General features: G+C 44.7%; 1 protein-coding gene across 3 annotated transcripts in view; it reads left to right on the forward strand.

The window, feature by feature from the left end:
* GLS (glutaminase) overlaps positions 1–21,891 on the forward strand; it is a 926,246-nt gene that overhangs the window by 180,486 nt on the left and 723,869 nt on the right. For all 3 annotated transcript variants that reach the window (XM_078680394.1, XM_078680395.1, XM_078680396.1), the window contains exons 5-6: positions 13,419–13,498; positions 16,310–16,473. In XM_078680394.1, the coding sequence (XP_078536520.1) occupies positions 13,419–13,498; positions 16,310–16,473 (244 nt within the window). The remainder of the gene's footprint in view (positions 1–13,418; positions 13,499–16,309; positions 16,474–21,891) is intronic.

Raw genomic sequence — 21,891 nt, forward strand, 5'->3', positions numbered from 1 at the left:
AGAAGAAGCTAATGTAGGAGCAGTAGCAGAGGAGACGGCAAGAACAGGTGAAAAAGTCGTAGGTATTAAAGACGGAGCAGGTAGCAAAGTCGGCAGCCCTTGAGAAGGCTGCACCAGAGGAGTAGGAGCCAGCTGAAGAGGAGCTGGCGGCTGTGCAACAGTAAGAGGCAAAGCAACCAACTAAGGGTTGCGGAGGTGCTGTAGCACTCTGCGCATAAGGGGGTGACGAATTCAACAAGTGTGACATTAAAAGATCTTTGTCAAGTTCCTTTGTTGCATCTTGCTGAAGAGGTGGCAAAACTGGATAGCATTTATCAATCGCCAGTTTACGTTGCCTGTGCAACTGTTCACTCGCTTGTTCCTCCTCATCATCCTTATACTGCATAGCAGCTTGCATTATCGAGATACCCCTTTCTCTTTTATTTCTCTTCGCTAATTTAATTTCTTTCTGTTTGGCTTCCTTTCGCCATAGGCAGAGAGAATCAAACATCGCTGGCCGAGCTTTCTTCTTAAAAATTCTAACCTCTAGGTTATCTAAAATTTCCCTGTCGAAACTACCATATCGGGGCCATTGTAGGATACCGTCCTTCTTTGAGTAACGAATCCATACTTCGTTATATGCGATGGGGCCCATGCCATGCTTCACAGAGCTCATAGGTTGGAGTTCCAATTGGAGGAACCGGACACGAGTCCTCCAATAGGGAATCCCTATTATAACCACAACAAAACAAATTTCCAAGTCTGCTAAGACCAGGCATCTTCGCTCACTAGCCTAGCTTCAAACTTCAAGGGAATATCAAAAACGATACACGGGTCTCTCGGCTTTGGTACTTGCAAGTTCCAAATCAAAGATCCCATGGGGATACCCAAAAACTAAGGACTGGGAGACGCTCCACTCATACTTAACTGAGGTATCGATGACGTCACCAGAAGACTCGTCTATCGTCTCGCTCTACAAATCATCAAAGGGTCCAAGACAGGGCGCTAGTCAGGGCAGCAGTCCTTCGTAGCCGTCGGAAAGTGGGGAACCTCGCAGCAAAGACTTTCGGACCAAAACGACATACAGGGGTTGATGAAGTGGTTGGCCTTCCTCCAGAATTTTCACACGAAGCTCCTCGCGAACCTCAGGCTTGGACCGGTACCGCTGAAATCGCCCCTTGTTGGGCGCCAAATGAAGTACCGGGTTATTTAGAACCCAGCGGTGCCAGGGGACACACCCGAAGACTTCGGATTCTCCTGTCTCAGACTACAGAAACACAGAAACTTCTTGGTGACGTCAAAGATCAGATTTATTGGCTGCAGCCAGTAACAGGTATCCTAGAAGTACAACACGGTGTATGTTCTCAGGAGACTGCTCAACTTTACAAAGCTAGTCATCCCTTTTTATACCAAATATTATGCTTCAGGCGAACATTCCTTATTTTACAGTTGGCCATTCACATGTTTTCACGACAAAAAACGCAGAATCATGATGACCAGCCCATTTTTCAGTTTGTCCAGCCCACAATCAATTTTTAGTCAAACCCAACATTCTTCATCAGACAGGTCGATCGAACCCACCATAAAAACGGGCACATCCCTATCGTAAATGGACCATAAAGAAAGGAGCAGAGACAGGTGTAAGCAAGATAAGACATAGCTGTGCGTAATAAAAGGTTTGATGGTGTCTTGTGTCTTGATCAGCAATCTTGATCAGCTACTGGGAAAGGAACAGGCTTAACAAGTTTGGCTTCAGGCAAGGGGGTCGCTCGCTCAGGTCATTCTGAAGTCAGCTAAAGTGTATGTGTGCTTGGAGACTCGTTCGGCCACTGTCATCGGCCTTTGTGAGGGCAACCCCAAAATGGCTGCCGTACGCAAGATGGAACCCGAGGGTTCAGAACGGGAACTCTGATTTCACGGTGATCTCGTCACTCGAATATGACGAAAATACTTGTACACCTTACACTCGCCATTTTCGGTCTGATGCTACCAAAATCGTCATGGTACGATGACTTTTATGAAACGGGTTCAGAATTTCAGTACCTCACCAGGAGGGATTCTTGGCCCCCAAACACCCTCGGGTCTAAATTGGACTTCATCCCCCATCTCGTAGTCTGCCACGAGGCACGTTTGCAGAGTGGTAGAGAAAGGGGGCCATGGCCTCCAAAGACATTTTAGCAATCCCACTGTGTGGGACTTACTGGAGGAAACAAGAGGGGTGGTTGGCCTCCAAGGACATCATTGGGGTCCAACTTCCTAAACTATTACCTCCAGTCAGTCCTACACAGCAGCATTGGTAAGTACTCGTACCAGGCCACGCCCACTTTACCCACCACTCTACAAACGCGCTCCCTGGCACGTTCTTGGATGGGGATTGAAGTCCCCTTCACAGCTGTGGGTCCTTTAATGGCCAACTAGCCTACCTTTTACCTCCAGTAAGCCCCAAGCAGTGGGATTCGTGAGAGGTAGACAAAGGCCATGTCCCCTTTCTCCACCACTCTAGAGGTACCTGGTGGGTTAGTTGGCCCCCAGGGGCCCTCAGGATCGAAGGGGAATTAATTCCCCAACTTAAATCGCACTACAGGGCATGTTTGCTCACGTCACCTCAGGCCCGCCCCGTCCGTTCACCACTGTGCAAACGCGCCCCGTGGCGCGTTTTAAGTTGGGGATAAAGTCCCCTTGAATCCTGGAGTCCAATTAGCCTACCAGGTACCTCCAATAAGCGCCACAAAGCTGTGTTGCAGAGAGGTGTAAAAAGGGGCGTGGCCTGGACCACCTCTCTGCAACACAGCCCTGTGGCGCTCACTGGAGGTACCTGGTGAGCTAGTTGGCCCCCAGGGAACCCCAGTATTGAAGGAGTATTAATTCCCCAACTTAAAACGCGCCACAGGGCACGTTTGCTGACTGTTGCTGGGAGGGGGCCGGGCCTCCGGCACAATCACGTCTTCTTTTTTTTTTTTTTTTTTTTTTAAAGAAGGGGGGCTTTGTGGCCCCCCTTCCTAAACGTTTTTATTGGCCCTGAGGACCTCATCCCCCAGGGACTTACCCCTATATTATTTTTTTTAAATGGAAGGGGGCCCGTGGCCCCCCTCCCAAGGCCATATTCGCCCCCAGGGACCCCATCCCCGGGGCATGGGCAGTGCTTTTTTTAATTATTTATTTGGAGGGGGCTGCGTGGCCCCCCTCCTCAGGCCATTTATGTCCCCGGGGACCCCATCCCCCGAGGCCCACCTTTGCTTGGTTTTTAAAAGAAAATTAAGTAATTTTATTATGGGGGAGGGGGGCTGCGTGGCCAAAGCAGTGAATACGTCGAATATTAAAAACAAAGCACAAGCTTGGGCGTGCAAATCTCGCCGATTTTTTTTATTTTTATTATATATATATATTTTTTTACATTTGTTATGCTTTTTTCTGGTCCTGGGGGTCCTTGTGAAACCCACTGAGCAGGCCTAGGGGCTAGGGTGTTTCTACCCTACCCCCTTTTCTTGTTTTTCGCATTTGTTTTTCTTTTTTCATGTGCCATGGTTACCGTGTGTGTGTTTCACTGTAAGATTTATGTTTTGTGATTCACGAATTTGCTATTGTATGGCAATATGTTCAGTTGATGATGTTCTTTCTCTGGCTAACCATAACATAAGATCTACAATTATTTAAAAAACAAAATGACATAAATAAAGTGTCAGGATAAACTAATAAAGTTTTGTTTATCCTTGTTCAAGCATTAATTGTCTGAAACAACATTAGAGGCATAGGTAAATTTCCCTTTTTGTAGCATTCAGGGGCCCAACCTACCCTCTTTCCCACAGGGCCCAACCCCCCTTTTTTTTCAAAAGTTTAAGAGCGGGTAGTTACCCGAGCGGGTAGGGATTGACACAGTGTGTCTTCCTTATCACTATAAATACAGATTAGTTCTACAGCAGGGGACTTGTCTCCTGCTTAGTATGGCAGAGAAAGACATGCTGTCCTTTACGGAAAGCCACATTCAGAATCTAATTGATTCCTCTCCATTCTCCACCATAACGCTGAGTGCCTCAGCTAAACAGCAGAATGAGGCAGAAAAATTGACCCGTCTTCATAAAAAACATATACGAACTGAGCTGCATGGCCATTTCTTACTCAAACACTTGAAGGCAGGGACGATCCCTTGGGGCTTCCAGGTAAAAAACATTCCGGTCATCTTTATTGAAGACGCAGATTACAAGAAAGGTTTTAGTCACATAAATACGAAGTGCAGCAGAGTTTTAATGGTGCACACTATAGTGACGGCTCAACAAATTTGTAGTCAAGAAGAGAGAGAAATAGAGGAGCTTATCAAGATTATCACAGACAACCAAACAGTAACAGAAGCTAAGGTGCTCCTAGAAAAGATAGAAAAAGAAATCCAGCTTTTCAAAGATAACACTATTAATGTAAAAGCAGCCCAATTTGAGAGAGATTCCAAATCGTTTAAATTAGATCAGGTTTACTCCTTTCTCAAGGAAGATTTTTACACTTCAGAGGAATCAAGGAGTGCATTAACATTATTCCAAGGCAGATCGAGAAACAGGTTCCTCACATTTTCTGATACAACCTCCTCCGACTCCTCTTCGGATTCAAGGAAGGATAATTCCAAAAAGCGAGGGGCTCCCGCAGCATCTTTTTTAGCCAGAGGCGGACCGTCAAGGGTCCGCTTCAAGCAGCCATGGGAGATGCGAACTCGCAACAAGTACTACAAGAACTAGAGAAGTCAACTATAGTCAACCTTTCAAATAAACAGCTAACGAAAGATGAAGAAATGGTTTTAAGCCTGGGTCTCAAGTTTGTTCCAAACAAGAGAACGGATTTTACCAAACTTAAGTTGGAGGCATTAGACTTTTGCCGCAAAATAAGGTTGAAGGCCTTTTTGGCAGACGCTGAAGTGACGTCAAGTCAGGAAACCACTGGACGCTGGGTCAAATCCAGGTTCACCCCCACACAAAACATACCAAAACAAATTTTCGCATTCGAACAAGCGGTCATATCATCCCTTACCAAACTAGAAAAGACAAAAGGTTTTGTGCAGAATAATATCAGCAAAGGCCTAACATCGGCTATTCGTGACCTTAAAGCAGATACATCTATTTTAATAAAACAGGCTGACAAGGGTGGGGCAGTGGTGATATGGCCCCGCACTAAGTATTTTGATGAAGGCAAATCACATGTGAACAACCGAGAGTGGTACAGGCCGGTTAAGGAGGATCCTGTGCATGCAATCCTTAGCGCCGTGGAGTGCACCATCTCCCAGGACCCACCGCCATCAGGAAATCAGGGCGCCAACGCCGACTCTTGTCGACAGGAATCATGCCTGTGGAAGCTATGGCCATTTGACCTGCTCCCGTGCTGAGAGACACTGTGGCAAGGCGAGGGGGTCCTGGGAGATGGTGCACTGCACGGCGCTAAGGTGGTATGGCCAATACGATCTACAGCACACCAAAAGAGGATGGCAATGGTGCTGTAATAAAGAAAAACTCTCTTTAACGGACTTCGAATCCCAGAATACATCAGGGCAGAAGATTGCTGGGTCTGAGTCCTCTTTCGATGTTTATGTGCCATATCCAATGGGACTCACCTGTTAAAAACCATCATGATAGGTTGTGCCGCTTTTCAAACACAAGCAGATGAAGGCAAAACGCCGAAACGTGTCCTTGTGAATAAAGCATCCTCAACCTGGGCCCCGTGAGTGCGGTATGTTTCTTTTTGGAACCGGAGCTTTGATATTTATATGGACCCACCTCCATATTAACCGCACCCGTCTGCAAGAGTGCTTGTATTGCCTTGGTGGACTTTGGAGCTGGAATATATATATGTATGTATGTATGTATGTATGTTAGTTAGTTAGTTAGTATGTTAGTTAGTTAGTATGTTAGTTAGTTAGTTAGTTAGTATGTTAGTTAGTTAGTATGTTAGTTAGTTAGTTAGTTAGTGAAAAAATTCTTGATAGAGCGCACTGTGACCAAGCGGCTTCCTGGCGCTAGAGTTAAGGACTAAGGAGCACATAAATCTACCGAGATGGAAATCAGCAGGAGTACGCTTGGGAGAACAGAAAGGTCTTAAGGGCCTTGCGGAATTGGGAGTAAACTGGGGTGGAACTAATGGACAGAGGAAGGCTGTTCCAAAAGCGAGGGGCTAGTACAGAGAATCTAGTACCTCCAGTTTTGGATCTGCGGACTCGAGGGACATTGAGAAGGGCCTGATTGGAGGAACGGAGGGCACGGCTGGGGGTGTAGGGACTAATGAGGGAATTAATGAATGCCGGGGCAGTGCGGGCACGGACCATGAAGGCCAGACATCCTGTCTTGAAAAGGGATCTCTGGCAGATGGGGAGCCAGTGAAGGGATTTAAAAACAGGAGTGATGTGGTGGAACTTGGGGAGGTGATAAATAAGACGGGTGGCCTGATTCTGAATAGCCTGAAGGCGGCTTAGTTCGTAGGCCGGGATGCCCACGTATAGGCTATACCCGTAATCAAGACTGGAGAGAATCATTGCCGAAATAATAAGTTTAAGAGCATCGGGAGAAAAGAAACGGGACACTTTCCGAATAATCCGGGGGGAAAGGAAGCAGGAGGAGACAACTGAACTAATCTGGGCATGCATGGAGAGGTCCCGACTGACTTTAATACCCAAGGTCTTTGCTGAGGCCACCGGTACTGGCGAGGGGCCGAAGATAGAAGGCCAGAAGGCGGCAGACCAAGGGAAGACGGTAGGGCCAGTCAGGACCAGCTCCGTCTTGTCCAGATTAAGTTTAAGTTGGTTGTGGTTCATCCACTCCGAGATGAAAACTAGGGTAGAGTGGAATTTAGGCAGGGAGTCCAAGGGAGAGGAAAGGTCAAATACTAGCTGGAGGTCGTCCGCATAATTATACACGGAGACCCCCATGTCAAGAAGAGAAAGAATGAGGGGGTGAATATAAAGATTAAAACGAAGAGGGGACAGGGAGGAGCCTTGGGGGACCCCGCATGGGACCAAGCGGGAGGGGGCAGAAAAGCCAGAAAGATGGACTGCCTGTGTCCATTCTTTAAGAAAAGAGGCGAGCCAAGAGAGGTCAGTGCCCCGAACGCCCGCTGCGCTGACACGGCCGAGAAGGATTGAGTGATCGATAGTGTCAAACGCAGAGGACAAATCAAGGAGCACCAAGGCTTGGGGTAAGTTGGAATCAGCCTTGCTCTTTAGCTCGTCTAGAACGGACAGGACCACTGACTCAGTAGAGTGGGCCGGGCGGAATCCCGCTTGGTTGGAGGCCAAAAGATGGTTGTCCTCAATGAAAGTAGAGAGGCAGGTTGTGATGTAACTCTCCAAGATCTTCCCTAGGTATGGGAGAAGGGAAATGGGTCTGAAATTAGACGGAAGGGAGGGGTCTAAGCCAGGCTTTTTTAAAATAGGGAAAACTATGGCCGATTTGAAGAGTTTCGGGACTAGGCCGGAGGAAATATTTATTTATTCATTTTAACGACTTGTAGAGCGCCTGGTGGCCCGAAGGCATCCCCGCGCTGTAATGATTTTGATATCCAGATGAGATGGAGGAGAAGAAGAGAAGGGGGGGACGTTATTTCCGAAATAGAAGTGTTTTCAATTTTTTTCTAAAAATAAGATAGTTGGGTTCCAGTCTGAGGGTACGGGGGAGTGAGTTCCATCCGGTGGGGGTTTTCACAGAGAAGCGTCGGCCTCCAGTGCGTGTATTTTTAAATTTGGGGATGTTGGCTAGATGTTCATTCTCGGAGGCATTAAGGAGGGAATATATATATATTCCACAAGACACACGTATCTCTCTGCAACGTGAGACAGGCCACACCAACTGTGCTTGTTTTCATTCATTTATTTGAGGCAGGGTAGCATAACGCGTTTCAACTCCGAGTCTTAATCATATGCAGGCATTCAAATGGTGGGTTTGTCAGCTTTTAAAATACGTGACTTTAGACATTGAAAAGGGACTTATGCTCTCAAGTTGGATTTAAAGCGGCAGTTCGTGTTTCATTTTAACTAATTTTCTTGACTCAGAGATGAAAAAGTACACTTATTCTGATGTTCAGGTACGGTCAAGTGCCTCGAAAATGAAGTATTTTCACAATCCCTGTTAATCATCTTTGCAAATTCGTTTCATGTTTTTATTTGTAGTAACTTGTCCTACAATGTCCACAATGCACTATTCCTGCCGTTTTTTTCTCCAACTCGGTAATTCAATGCAGATTTAGGCAGAGCTCCAACTTGTTTTTCTTGTGCACCATGTGTATATACAGCGCCTTTAAAGGAATAGTTCCATGTTATGGTCATTTCACAAGGGCACATTATTAGACCGGTCTATTCTGCTACCACCGATTTTGATCCAGTTTTGTACTTGCCTTCAGAAAAGATGCTTCAGCACGAAGTGCGCAGGGAACTCCCTCTCGCAAACCCTGGCTGGTATAAAGTTCATCTCCCAAGTTGGGGCGGGCCTCTCATGGGGCCCTTCCATCCATCCTGTTAACGACGTTCAGTATCTCCAGCCGGCGGGCTCTCCTTAATATGGATCTGATCCATGAATTACAAGCTTCTGACATATATTATACACGGAGACCCCCATGTCAAGAAGTAATACATATATATATATATATATATATATATATATATATATATATATATATATATGTATTACCTACTGGCAGTCGCCAGTAGGTAGTTATAGTTAGGACCTACTTTCCATAGGAAATCCACAACATTCTATTTGAAATAGCTTTGGCGCCGGTGGACAAATCTTTGTGTATTTCTCCAAGAAAATGGCCTGCTCAGTTCCGCTCCTTCCCCGAAAGTTTGGGGGTGATTCGTGAAGTGGGGGCCGAGAAAATAGGGAGGTCCCAAAACGTGTTTTCCCCATGCAATTTTCCATAGGGACCTTTAGCCAGGGCTACAGCCCGAACGGCTGAACGGAATTACACCACATTTGGCAGAGAGGTAGAGTTTGGTTCGCCGATTGTGCTTTTTGTTAAATGGTGTAAATCCGTTCAGTAGTTTCTGAGAAAATTACAAGTAAAATCATAGCGATATCTAGAGACGGCGTTCCACACGCGGACGGAGATCCGTTCAATTACGAGCGCGAGCTGCATGCTGATTTGCTGTGAACTGTCTGTCAACACTCGAAACCAGGAAGTGTTGGCGGCCATGTTGTGCCTCGGTAGAACCGGGTCACAAGAAAACAGTAAAATAAAGTTGAGAAATAAGGGAAGGGGGCAGGCTAGAAACATTCTGACCCTTTACGCTTGCTCAGGGGGTCGTACATGGATGTTTAGGCTCTTTTTCTATTAAAAAAAAAATAAAAAATCTCGGCGTACGCGTACGGAAATACGTACAATTACGAGCAGGAGCTGCATGCTGATTGGTTGTCAATACTCCAAAACAGGAAATGTTGGCAGCCATCTTGTTTGTCGCGAGAGCCGAGTCACAAGAAAACAGTAAAACAAAGTTGAGAAATAAGGGAAGGGGGCAGGCTAGAAACATTCTGACCCTTTACGCTTGCTCAGGGGGTCGTACATGGATGTTTAGGCTCTTTTTCTATTAAAAAATAAATAAAAAATCTCGGCGTACGCGTACGGAAATACGTACAATTACGAGCAGGAGCTGCATGCTGATTGGTTGTCAATACTCCAAAACAGGAAATGTTGGCAGCCATCTTGTTTGTCGCGAGAGCCGAGTCACAAGAAAACAGTAAAACAAAGTTGAGAAATAAGTAAAGGGGGCAGGGTAGAAACATTCTGACCCCATAGTCTTGGTCAGGGGGGTGGTACATGGATCTTTAGGCTCAATTTTTATTTTTTTTAAAATAAAAAATGGCGGGGTACTTGTGCAGTACTTGTACGCAGTGGAAAAGATGAAAAAAAACTAGAGGTCCCGAGTCACAAGAAAACTGTAAAACAAAGTTGAGAAATAAGGAAAGGGGGCAGGGTAGAAATATCCTGACTCTCTAGGCTTGCTCAGGGGGTCGTACATGGGTTTTTAGGGTCAATTTTTTCAAATAAAAAATGACGGCGTACGCGTATGGTACTTGTACGCGGTGGAAAAGGGAAAAGAAATTAGAAGTCAGTTTTATTCATTTGGTCTCGGGGGGCAAATTCCAGGGGCAATTTTTAGAGCTATATTTCCATGACCGTATGTAAAACTTTCTGTTTTTTTTACCTGCATCAGTTGTACTCTCTACGCATGCGCAGCCTTGTTTGCAAGTGCACTTTTTTTCTTTTTCTTCAAGTTCACCAAGCAAACCTCTCCTGATTTTAGGTATTAAATTTGCCGCTTTCTTTTCCCAGGTCATGTGTGTCATCCGGTGGTATAGTTTTGTAATATATTAATAAACATATTGTATGTATATTTATTTGGAATGTAGTGTCGAGGCGCCAAACGTTGATTACATACTCCGTCCAACCGCCATTTTAGTATTTTCCTCCGTTATTTTTATTACACCTGTTACTTTCATTTTACCCTGCGCATATTTTCTCTGTGATCGATGAGATTTTGTGCCACAGATACCACGGTGTTTGTCCTTGGCCTCCGATCTTATCAGACTTGGTCACACGTATACCTAGAAACTAATTTGAAGGACGTAAGGCACAGCCATTACAACACATGTTGGTCAACAAAAAAACATTATTAAGATTATGCGTTTATCATGTGTGGTAAATCCATACTAGTTGTAAAAGCATGTGTGGAAAAGCGATATGCGTGCTAATGGTTTTGTGACCATTAGATGACCCACTCAGCCACCCACGCCTCTGAAAATGTTTAGGTAGCTGAGCTCCTGCTGCTCTCCTCTTACCTCCCCTGCTCCACGGTCTCTACTCTATGGCAGGTAGGGGTGGTTGGTTTGAACTTGAAGTTCGAACTTCATTCACTTAATCACTTCAAGTTCTGCTGTTCTGACTGCAGCAGCCAGGCTCCAGAGCCAGCAAACCGCCCAGAGCAGCACTGCTACTGACTGCCCCAGCCCCAGCCCCAGACCACAATTGACTCCTCTCGACTCGAGCGCGTAGTGGTGGGGCACGTGACGCGTCACTGCTACGTTCTCGCGTCGCGAGGGCTGGCCAAAATCATGTCGCCCTGGGCCGTCATTGGTAGTGCTCGCGCGCTACAAGATTGACGGACCTGGAGGCTGGGACCGACCTTGACCACCAACAGTCAAGGCAGCAGGCAAGCATATAAACACACATGTGGTTACGCAGGACGTCGCCACGGTTGCAATTTTGGCAGCACTGTACATAACTGGGCCGCACGAGCGGCACTGGTGACCTGTTGCGGTCGCGACGGCCTTTATAATTTATTTGGGGACACTGTGTCCCCAAATAAATTATAAAGGCCGCCGCAACGGGTCACCAGTGCCGCGCGGCCGACCGCAAAATATTGCCGCCTGGGACGGACCGCCCCACCCACCCCCTAGCTACGCCACTGGCTTCTTTACGTTTTTTCTGGCATGTTTCCTTACAAAAATAATAGCATTATTATCCCCGCACCCGTGGTTATGGCGACGTTCACCAAAGCGATGTCAATGCCTTAAGCAATCATGCTGTTTAACTAGAAACAGTGCAAGATATTTCGCCCTGCCAGGCATCTGGGATCAAAATTGTTTTTTATTTCTGAACTGAATTTAAGCGTCATTTTAGATGAGAAGGAATATCCTAACCTGTTCTGTACCTTTTAAATAAGAGGCTGCACAATTCCCAGTGAATATTTTCATTTTAAACGTTTATGCTTTACTTTGTGACTTTTAAAACTAGAGCAATAGGGTCACTTCCTCAGCAGGCATAGCTTCACTGCTGTGCAAAGGGCATCTTCAAAGCTGTATGCCTTATTTACAACTGAAAGTTAAGGGCATCAGTCTATGTGTGGGACTGATCAGCTCTACATTTTTCTTCCCGCCCTCCCCCCACACACACTTTGAGACAGGATACACTTCAGTAAAGAAAGGTGAACAGCACATCCACCCAGAAATCTTAGTGGCATGAAAGGGGCTAGCATTCGCCTGGCATGCCAGGCCTTGTGTGAAAGGCAAGAGTGGTAAAGGAAAGGGAGGGCTATGTAGTACGGCTGCGCACTACTGGAGGGCTCCAGGCGGGCCCCAGTGTCCCAACTGTTGGGCAAGTATTGGTTAGGTCTGAGTGACGCAGCTTGTGCTAATATATTGTGCTGCGCCAATGGTGTGGACTGTAGAGGCGGTGTCTATTTAGTTACCCACATTACTGTGTCTTGCATGTGCTTACCGTCGTCACTCACCAACACCTCAGGCTTTTGGGATGAGGATAATTAGGCCTAGGAGCAATGAAAATGACCAGAAAGTAACATTGACATACCCTCCCTTGTCTTGGTGAGGAGTATCCAAGCTGTCACACCTATATCTGCAGAAATACTGATCTCACACCTACATCTGCAGGAATGGTAACATCACACCTATAGCTGCAGTGACAGTAATCTCACACCTATAACTCAAATAATAGTAATCTCACACCGACATCTGCAGTGATTGTAATCTCACACCTAGCTAAACAAGTAATATTCACACGCCTATGTCTGCAGAAATGCTGATCTCACACCTATATATGCATTAAAAATGATATCACACCTACATCTGCAGTGATAGTGATCCTACACCTGTAACTGAAATCATAATAACAATATATCAGTATATGTAATATCCACTAAGAGTCCTTATTCCAAAATAAGTGGGTATTAACGTTTTTATGCATTAAAGTAATATGATAAAAAAAACAATTCAATACTAAAAGCTAGTACCATTTACAATAGAAAACTCACACTAGTACAAATGCAATGCACTAGATTAAACAATAACAACAAAGCGAGCTATTGCCATTTGGCGTTACACCATTTGATTAATGCTTCACAAAGGATAAAAAAAAAATTACAATGACAACAGCTCAAAATAATGTCAGTCCTATTGCATGTAAGTGCTTGTTCCTGTGTGGCGATGGTCCTCCGCCTTAACGGAGGAGCTGCCGCTGCTTTATATATGGACACAGTCGCTCCTATCTACATGTAATCTGTTATTGTTTCAAAAGAAACCCATTATGTAAACAATTTGCTCCATTAGGAATGCTGTAGAAAAATATTACCATTATCAAGAAAGTTTCTCTTAATCTCATACAGTGTCTATTTTTATTTCAGGTCATGAGATGATTTAGTTTTAAATCTTAAAATACAACTCACTTGGAATCCTGCAGCGACACAATTTGAAATCTCAAAAGTTTTTTGTACATCTAAACTTAAAACATGCTACTTGACTTAAGTGCACTGTACTTCACCCGTGTATATGTTGTATTTGTGTGCTGCAAAATATTGGTTATTACTTTTTAAAGGAAACATTAGACACAAACACCAAACATTAGCTATAAACGTTCGATAGTAAGTGATTCAACCAAATGTTATAATAAACCCTTTTTTTTCTACGCAGGTGGCTGATTATATTCCTCAGTTAGCGAAATTCAGTCCAGATTTATGGGGTGTTTCACTATGCACAGTGGACGGACAGAGGTACACAATTTAAAAGTTCAGGTTTGATTTACAATTTTGTGTAATTGTATGATAGTTATCAAGGGCAATTACGACCACTAAGTTGTGCCATACAACTGTCCCCACGATTACCTACAGAGCTTGGCAAGTTCTGTCTGTACCAAGTGTGTCTCCTGCAAGAAGGCTATTTATATCTGGAGTTGCCTAAGGTATGTGTACATTGCATAGCGTCATTTAGGAGCCATTATATTTCGTATAATCCATGTAACAATTTTGTAAGAAGGGACATGTGACCCGCCAGTCTGCACCATCCCTCAGGTGAGTGAGTGATCGTAGTCGTTTGTGTGATACTGCCTGCTGTACCTCGAGTCGTGTTCATAAACCCCTATCCTTCTCGGGCATGTGGTGTTTTGTTGAATATCAAATGAATGATGCTTTGTCCTGTGGTGTACTATGCATGGTGTGGTGCTGCTCTTGATCCCTGCAATCAACACTGGAGCTGAAGGGGTTACTGCTATGTTGCATGACTTGTGCTGCAACCACTTGTGTCCTCACTCTGAGTGCCAAGTCCTACCAAGGGGTGGTTGCGATTGGTCGGTTTCACTCATGACCAGCAGTTGGTTATTGGATCCTTGTCCGCTGAGCCAAGAACCGCCTTGTATTGTAGCCATGATCAGGCCCCCCCCAGTGTTGTGAAGAAGTGAGTTATGTCCCCTTTCACCACTCGAAGGCCGGGACTAGGAGAGCATATTTCAGTCCCGTGTTCCTCAGATGTTGTTTTTATCACTCCAAAAGAGTTTTTGGACTGCCGCCATATAATTCGGGTAGGCTGTTAATGTTGTACTTTCATATTGCAAGTGACCTTTGGTACAGAACAGTTGCTGATGAGGTCTCTGTTGCAGAAATTAAGTAGTTCAGCAATCACAGGATGTGGGCTTGTTTACTTGAAAATAACATAAGAAGCCTCCCGGCTAGTACTGTGTCTGTTAGCCAGTTTTCGCTGAAGAGTTTGAATGTTGGGCCCCTCCACCAAGAAACTGATGTTGCTCTGTCTGGATCTGCCCTTTTCGTCCTACTCCCAACGTTCGAGGTCCTGGACTTCCATCTGCAGGTCAGTTGGTGATTCATTTCCTGCACTGTTGGTTGCATTAAAGTTATTACAGATTCCGTGTCATCCACATGGTCTGGTGGCTTGGGTCCCTTGGGGTTTGATCTTCATGGCGGCCTGTGAACAGCGGGTCCGGCGGTTCTGGTTAACAGCCTCCATCTGTAACCCCGGTTAACCTTTGGTACATGGAAGGAGCTGGCCCAGCTCTGGCATCGCCAGTTCCCCTTCTAGCTTCTGGTTCTGCAGCTTAAATTTACACAGTTATGGGGACGGGCCTTTACGGTCATGTGTGTCTCTCAGGCTTTGTGTGTAATGCCACTGAAGTCCTGCCATCCCAAGGAACTCACTAGTGTGAGTGTGTCCCCGCACTTCCCTTGCTGGTAGATCTGGTTCACTTACGAGAGCTTCTCCGGCGCTGTGTTGTCATTGGCAGCAGCCACTGCCTCAATCCTCCGCCACGCCAGACCTGGGGGGGGGGAAATCTCCAGTAATGACAGTGTCTGCTGTTGATTTCGCACCTGTGCTCCACGTCCTGAAGCTGGCCCAGTCTGGTGGAGCTTGGCCTTAAGTGTCCTCCAGACTACTGGGTCCTTTGCAGCTACCCAAGCCCTTTGTCTGTTTTTCTCATTTGGGGCGGGGGAGGGAGCAGTTAATGGAAGGTGCAACTCAAGTGGTTATGTGCCTTCATGTAGAACGTGGGAGGCCACACCCACCTTGAGATAGCCACGGTCCCCCTCGCTCACGATTCTGAGAGGATCCAGGTTGCTCTTGCCCCAGAGAGTCTCTCAAGGCGCCACTCCACCGCCCCGTATCATATCCGTAAGGCCCAACTAATAATAATGTTGCAGTGCCTGTGGTGTTGTGTAATATTATATACACCATAGCCCTGTGGTCAATATCATACGCTATGTGCAGCAGGAAGTGACGCAGGTTCATAAATTACTCAGACACCCATGTGTTGGTTTGCTGGACCCGGCCCGGATCTTCTCTCCCTCACATCCTGCCGAGGGTATCTTTATTACCTAGGCACCACATGGTTCAGGCTTCACCACTCCATCAGGCTTCATAGGGGCTTCCACTGACCCCCCCCCCCCCCTTTGAATTTCCATACAGGGCATGCATGAACTATTCTGTGCCGCTCCTGTTACGTCACAGGAGCGACACTACAGTGCCCTCACTTCAGACGAGGACACCGGGGAGCCACAATGGCCTGGTTACTTTGCAGGTCCCAACGCCTGCTGCAGCTACTGCCTACTCACCTTCACTGCGGCCTCTCTTGCTTCCACAAGTGTTGTGTCCCATGCCCGGCCATCCAGCTGCCGGTATTGGCTGCATTCTGACGAAAGAGGAGCAACTTTGCTTTGCAACTTGGGGAGGTAACGGGGGGAGGGGGTCTGCACTTGATGGCTCTTGTGCCAGCTATAGTTAGTCTGGATTCTGTAGGATGGTCGGCCCGACTGCAGACTGAGCTCAGTTCTACATGTCTGTCTTGGCCGCCATCTTGGACATGACCCCCATGACTGTAGTTCTGTATACCCATTAAGTTTGACTTTACTCATTTGTCTGGTATAACTTTTATTAGGCTAGCAAAAGTTCCACACTCTCATGCATGCCTTTTCCTTTCTGGCATCCCGTAGATTGCTAACTAGTTGTAAATGTGAAATAGTCTATAAACTGTGTATTGTAGTTAACTTATTTTGATAATTTGTTCTTGCTCTTTCTAGGCATTCTGTTGGCGATACCAAAGTCCCATTTTGCCTTCAGTCTTGTGTGAAGCCTCTTAAGTATGCAATTGCTGTTAATGACCTCGGCACAGACTATGTTCATAGATATGTTGGTAAAGAGCCGAGTGGATTACGATTCAACAAACTGTTCCTGAATGAAGATGGTAAGAAGTTAGAGTATGTGCAGAATGAAATTCAAACCACTTTGATGTGCTTGTGAAACAGGATCCAGTAACCCTGAATAAATGTTCCTTCAGTTTAAAATCGCAATATACACACAATGGATAATATCCTATCTTTCAAAGTAAAGTAACTCGATTGTAACATGACTCTTCTAAAGATTCTCAAGTTTTGGAAGGGAACGGCTCCAAGTTAAACAGTACAAATTCTCAACCACAAGATTCTGTTGATAGGCTGTATCAAATCTATAAAATGAATCTATTTAAAAGTCGCACATGCGGATAGTAGGTAAAATACCAGGTGAATTGCTAGAAAAATCTGAAGATGAATGTGACCCCCTCGCTTCTCGAACAGCGGCTGTGGAATTGACGTGCGTTGTCCTTTCGGTGACTCATTATGTAATGAGTGCGGCATTCCCCTACCCACCAATTAGGTGAGGGCAGTTAGAGACAGGCAGCGCTGCCAAGGAACCGCCGATTTAATTTCAGTTCATGCAAAATTGAGTGGGATTCCAGCAGAATGGCACACAATGATATAAAAATAAAACAATGCGCCCATACACAAGTCAAAGAACTTTATTTCGATTCAAGCATAGAATCATAAAAGGATAAACAGATTAAAAGAGGACATTACACATATAATTAAAAAAAGAAAAAAACATACAATTATATTAACAACCATAATACATATTATATGTCCAATTTAAATTTGCAATACATTTAGAATAAAAAGGTCACATATATGAACAAAGAATATTGTAAAGTGCATGTGCGTTCCATATGGATACCAATGTCTACAATAATCCACTAAATGTATATCAAATAATAATTGTTGGTATCCAATAATGCTGTTCAATATCGATTTCTGATAGTGAGCGCTAGTCTAATAAAGCTAAGCACTAGTCTAATAAAGCTAAGCACAGCACTACATATGGCTGGGGTTGATAAGGATAATAAATGTTCATAGCCCTCTTTGTAATAGCGGGATCCAAGAGTTAACAAAACAGGCTTAATGAACCGATTTCTTGGATCTTTACATAGAGTACAAAAAAGAATGAGGTGCACAGTGTTTTGTGAAACTTTGTTATTACAGGGGCAAGGGGGTAGTCTCTCACACCACACCGCTTGCTTTGGAAAAGCAAAAAGAAAATGCAGCGTACCAAGGCGAAACCTTGTCAAATAAAAACGCCATTGGGTATGCGTAATATATGATAGGTAAGGCTGCTGCTCACTATTTCTTAACATACCTAAGCTGGTACGGTAGGCGTCCTTAATTGTTAGTTTGGTCTCCCTACCAACAGTTTCGGGATTTAGATATATATATGTCCCAATCCAATCTTGTAAAAGGTTTTCCTTACATATAGTAGCCATGGGATCTCCATTAGATAATCAAGCTTAAGGCAGTCTTGCAAGATTTCCTTTGTGAGTTTCAGTTCATCAGACCTCCAAACCTTGCTCCATAGCAGCAAAGGTGAGACATGGATAGTATCACTCACAAATTCAAGACCCACCTCAGTATGACAGAAGCTATTTGAAGTACCAGATGGGACAGGTAAAAGGCGCTTTATGAATTTATTTTCCATGACTTGGATTTTATTACAATTTTGTAACCCCCACACACCCGCGCCATAAGTTGCAAAAGGAAGGCATTTTCCTTTATATAAAGTTTTTAGTTCTGCAACCGGCTTTTGACCCAACTTACTTGAAAAACGGAAAAGGGCCTCTATAGATTGCGTAGCCTTTTGAACACGGGCTGAAATTAGGGGATCCCTACTCAGGGTTTTATTGAATAAATTCCCCAGATAATTAAAATTGTCGACTTTCACAATGTCATTCACCATATACCTGCGAGATTTTACCCCTTTAGGGCCGCAGGCCATGGCAAAAGACTTTGTGAAGCTGACCCTTAGATCTAATCCTTGCATAAAAGCGTCAAAAGCATTCAAACACGTTTGTATGCTATTGGCAGTTTGGGTTATTAGCACCGTGTCATCTGCATAAGATAACATCGGTATCCGTTTACCATTAACCTGGGGAAAGTCTGCACAACTTTCCAACAAAAAACCTTCCAAACAGTTGGTGTACACCAGAAACAAAAAAGGGGCCAAGATACATCCCTGGCGAACACCTTCAGTCGATGGGATAGGCTTTGTCTTCTCCCCACCTGGGCCAAATCGGATCCTCACTGTTGTAACGGCATGCAGTCTGCGGAGAAGGGTGACCAGCGGTTCTTCAAACCCCATGGTCTCCATCATCTGCCACAGTTTGCCTCTACAAACAGTGTCGAAGGCACTGGATAAGTCCATGAAGGCCAAGTGGATACAACCACGCTTGGCCTTCATGTACTTACCCATAATTAAAGCCAAATTAAGGCACTGCTCTGTGGTTCCTTTACCCCTCCTAAACCCCTACTGGGAATCCACGATAATACCTGATGACTCGGCCCAGGTTTCCAGGCGTGCCAATATCACCCTTCCTATCAACTTACAGGACGCATTTATTAACGATATGGGTCTGTAGCAGCACGGTTCACCTTTGTCCCCCTTTTTAAATATAGGTACCACTACCGCCTCTTGTCAGGAAGTCAGAATACGCCCTACCACAACGGCTCTAAATAAATTTAATAGGAGTGGTGCCCACATCTCAACGTTGTATTTAAAAAGATCCAGAGGGACTGAATCCGGCCCTGGGGCATTTAGTGGGGTACCCTTCCTAAGAGCGTCCTCTACCTCTGAGAGGGTGAGTGAAAGGCTAAGTGTTAGGGCTGACTCCAAGTTGAAATCACTAGCCCCCTCATTAGGAATTGACAGCGTCACCCCTTTTGGATTAAAAATTCTTCCATAATGTGCTTCCCAGGTATCCCCTGGTATGTGCACCAACATGTTGCCCTTTTCGTCGCTCTTTAGGAATGGGTGGTTTATTACCTCCCAAAAAAGCCTACTATCCTTAAATTCTGAAGCTTTTCCTAAATCATCCCATGCCTTTTTCCTTAAATCTAATTTTCGCCTAATAATAGCGTCTCTATAAATTTTCCTTGACTTTCTAACCTGCTCCCTATCCCGTGGCACTTGATGTAGTGCCTTCGTTAGTCTAGTTTGTGCTTTGGAACATTCTGCATCAAACCATTTACGGCCATTTTCTTTTTTCCCACCCACAGTTTTTAAAAGGTGAGATGCTACATTGCCTAGAAGAGCCTCAAAATTCTTTATTATTACATCCGGCTCATTGGTGGCGGTTAAGCAAGCATCTATCCGTAGTTTGTTTGCTTTAAAAATGTCCACCTCGAGTTGCCTTGCGTCTACCTTATCCCACTTTAGGGTGAACCCCTGATTCTGGCTACATTTTATTAGCTGTTCCAGGGTCTGAACTCTCTCAAGAGCAGGGCTCAAACTTAAAATTAAAAGGGTTATGGTCACTAGCAGGATTCACTTCAATCTGAAAATCATTTACGAGATGAGTGTAGCTGCTGGAGACCATAGCAAAATAGATTACGCTCATCTGGCCCCCAGTACCTTGAAAGGTGGGTATGCCCACAGGTCTTGAGAAATTAGACATGTCCAGGGCACAAAGTTCATTAATCAAAATTATATTATTCAAAGCATCCCCTTGTTTTGAGTGTTTAAAATGAGCCAATGGCTGGTCATTTAAGTCTACCAAGCCACAGACTCTGGTTCCGCTAAATGTACACAAAATACAATTAAAATCACCTACCCACATAATAAAAAGAGGAAATACAATATTAGTTACTTTGACAATCTCATCCTGAAATTTTTCAATAACCGATGTTTCATGGGCATCAAATATATTGTAGTACCAATTAATTAAAAGCAGAGGCACAGGAAATCAGTCCTTAATCATAAGCATTTGGTACCAGGGGGATTCCATCAATATAACAGTTTTTATCATGTTATACTTCACAGAAATAGCTGTCATAAGACCACCCTTCGCTCTTCCAGCTTGTGAGGGTTCGGCGTGGACATTAAACGTTTGGTAACCATCCAAGCTATGGTCCCCTCTGCTCCAGGTCTCTTGGAGGCAAATTATATCAAAGGATTCAACTAATTTTAACCATACCGGATCCTCTAGCCTCCAGGTAAAACCAGCTATATTCCATGAGATCAGGCGGAAAGGGCAACCCTCAGCCAGACTATCTAGTTCCCCCAGGGATGTTGTTACTTTCGGCTGGATCGCATCACTCTCACCCTGAATTACTGCTACGGGGCCAATATCTGCATCCAAGGGTGCCAATTCTACCTGTCTGGTGTTAACTCTCCCACCCTGATTTACTGCTATATGAGTATTATCTACGTTCGCGGGTAGCATTTCTATTTGTTCAGCCTCGTCTCTCTCTCCCCTAGCCGCTACTATAGGAACAATCAACGGATTGGGACATAAATGTATGTTGCTAACCGTCTCTGCCCAAGTTCCAACTACTTCATCTGGGTTTTGCCTCATTGGGCTGACAGCCCTATCCCTATCTGTATCTTCAGCCCCTCTATTGGAGATGCAGGCATTCCGGAGTCAATCCACCCACTCCAGTCCCATGAGTGGGTCAAACCTATTTCTTAGTGGTAGATACTTTCCTACCCAATCCAATCTGTTGACACCAATGGGTCTACCCCTGCCAAAGTTCTGTGCGCCCATACACAAAATAGGAGCAGGAGTGATAACTGCGAGGATTTATGCGCCAGCTTAAAAATGTTTAACCTGATATCATTAGGCGCAGTTGATGTAGGTCATAGCGGCGCCTGCTATTTACAGTGCTATAAAATCAAGTTATATAATGTCCGTCATTTTTCTTACATCATCAGTTCTGTTTCTCGTATACTACTTGTCTCACTCTGTCTTACAAATAATTTCATGTATTGGTAAAGATGGATTAACAGAATCACTGCTTGCACAAGATTTAAATATTTGGAATTTAATAAGAATCCTCAACCTACGGATTGGCAGTTTTAGATGTCATAGTTCCAATTGAAACCGTTACATGCAGCCGTAAATACCAAAGCTGCCAGTGGTTGTCTCCAAAAATTAAGTATGTTGCAAAATTTGAAAACAATCTGGCAGAAATTCAGTGACCATGGAAATAAGCTGAGATATTTGCATTGTGTGTAAATATAAAATATATAATTAGAGCCCCAAAAAATAGTTCTACTCATGGGAATTTTTAAAAACTATGGAGAAAGCGTCTCAATGCTCAAGCGGTGCTCGATCGCTACTCGCTATTCGCTGTGTCAAACATCAATGTATTGTCGAGACATTGATGTTTGACACACCAAAGATCGATACGGTGCCTCCTGCACCACGAATTTTTGAAACAGATCAGATATTAATCACCGGAAGTCTCTCTAGCAGTGACACGTGTGGCAAGAATTATATTGTTTGAATGGTGTATTTTCAGAA

This window comes from Lissotriton helveticus, chromosome 3_1 (genome assembly GCF_964261635.1).
Source record: "Lissotriton helveticus chromosome 3_1, aLisHel1.1, whole genome shotgun sequence".
Classification (NCBI taxonomy): domain Eukaryota; kingdom Metazoa; phylum Chordata; class Amphibia; order Caudata; family Salamandridae; genus Lissotriton; species Lissotriton helveticus.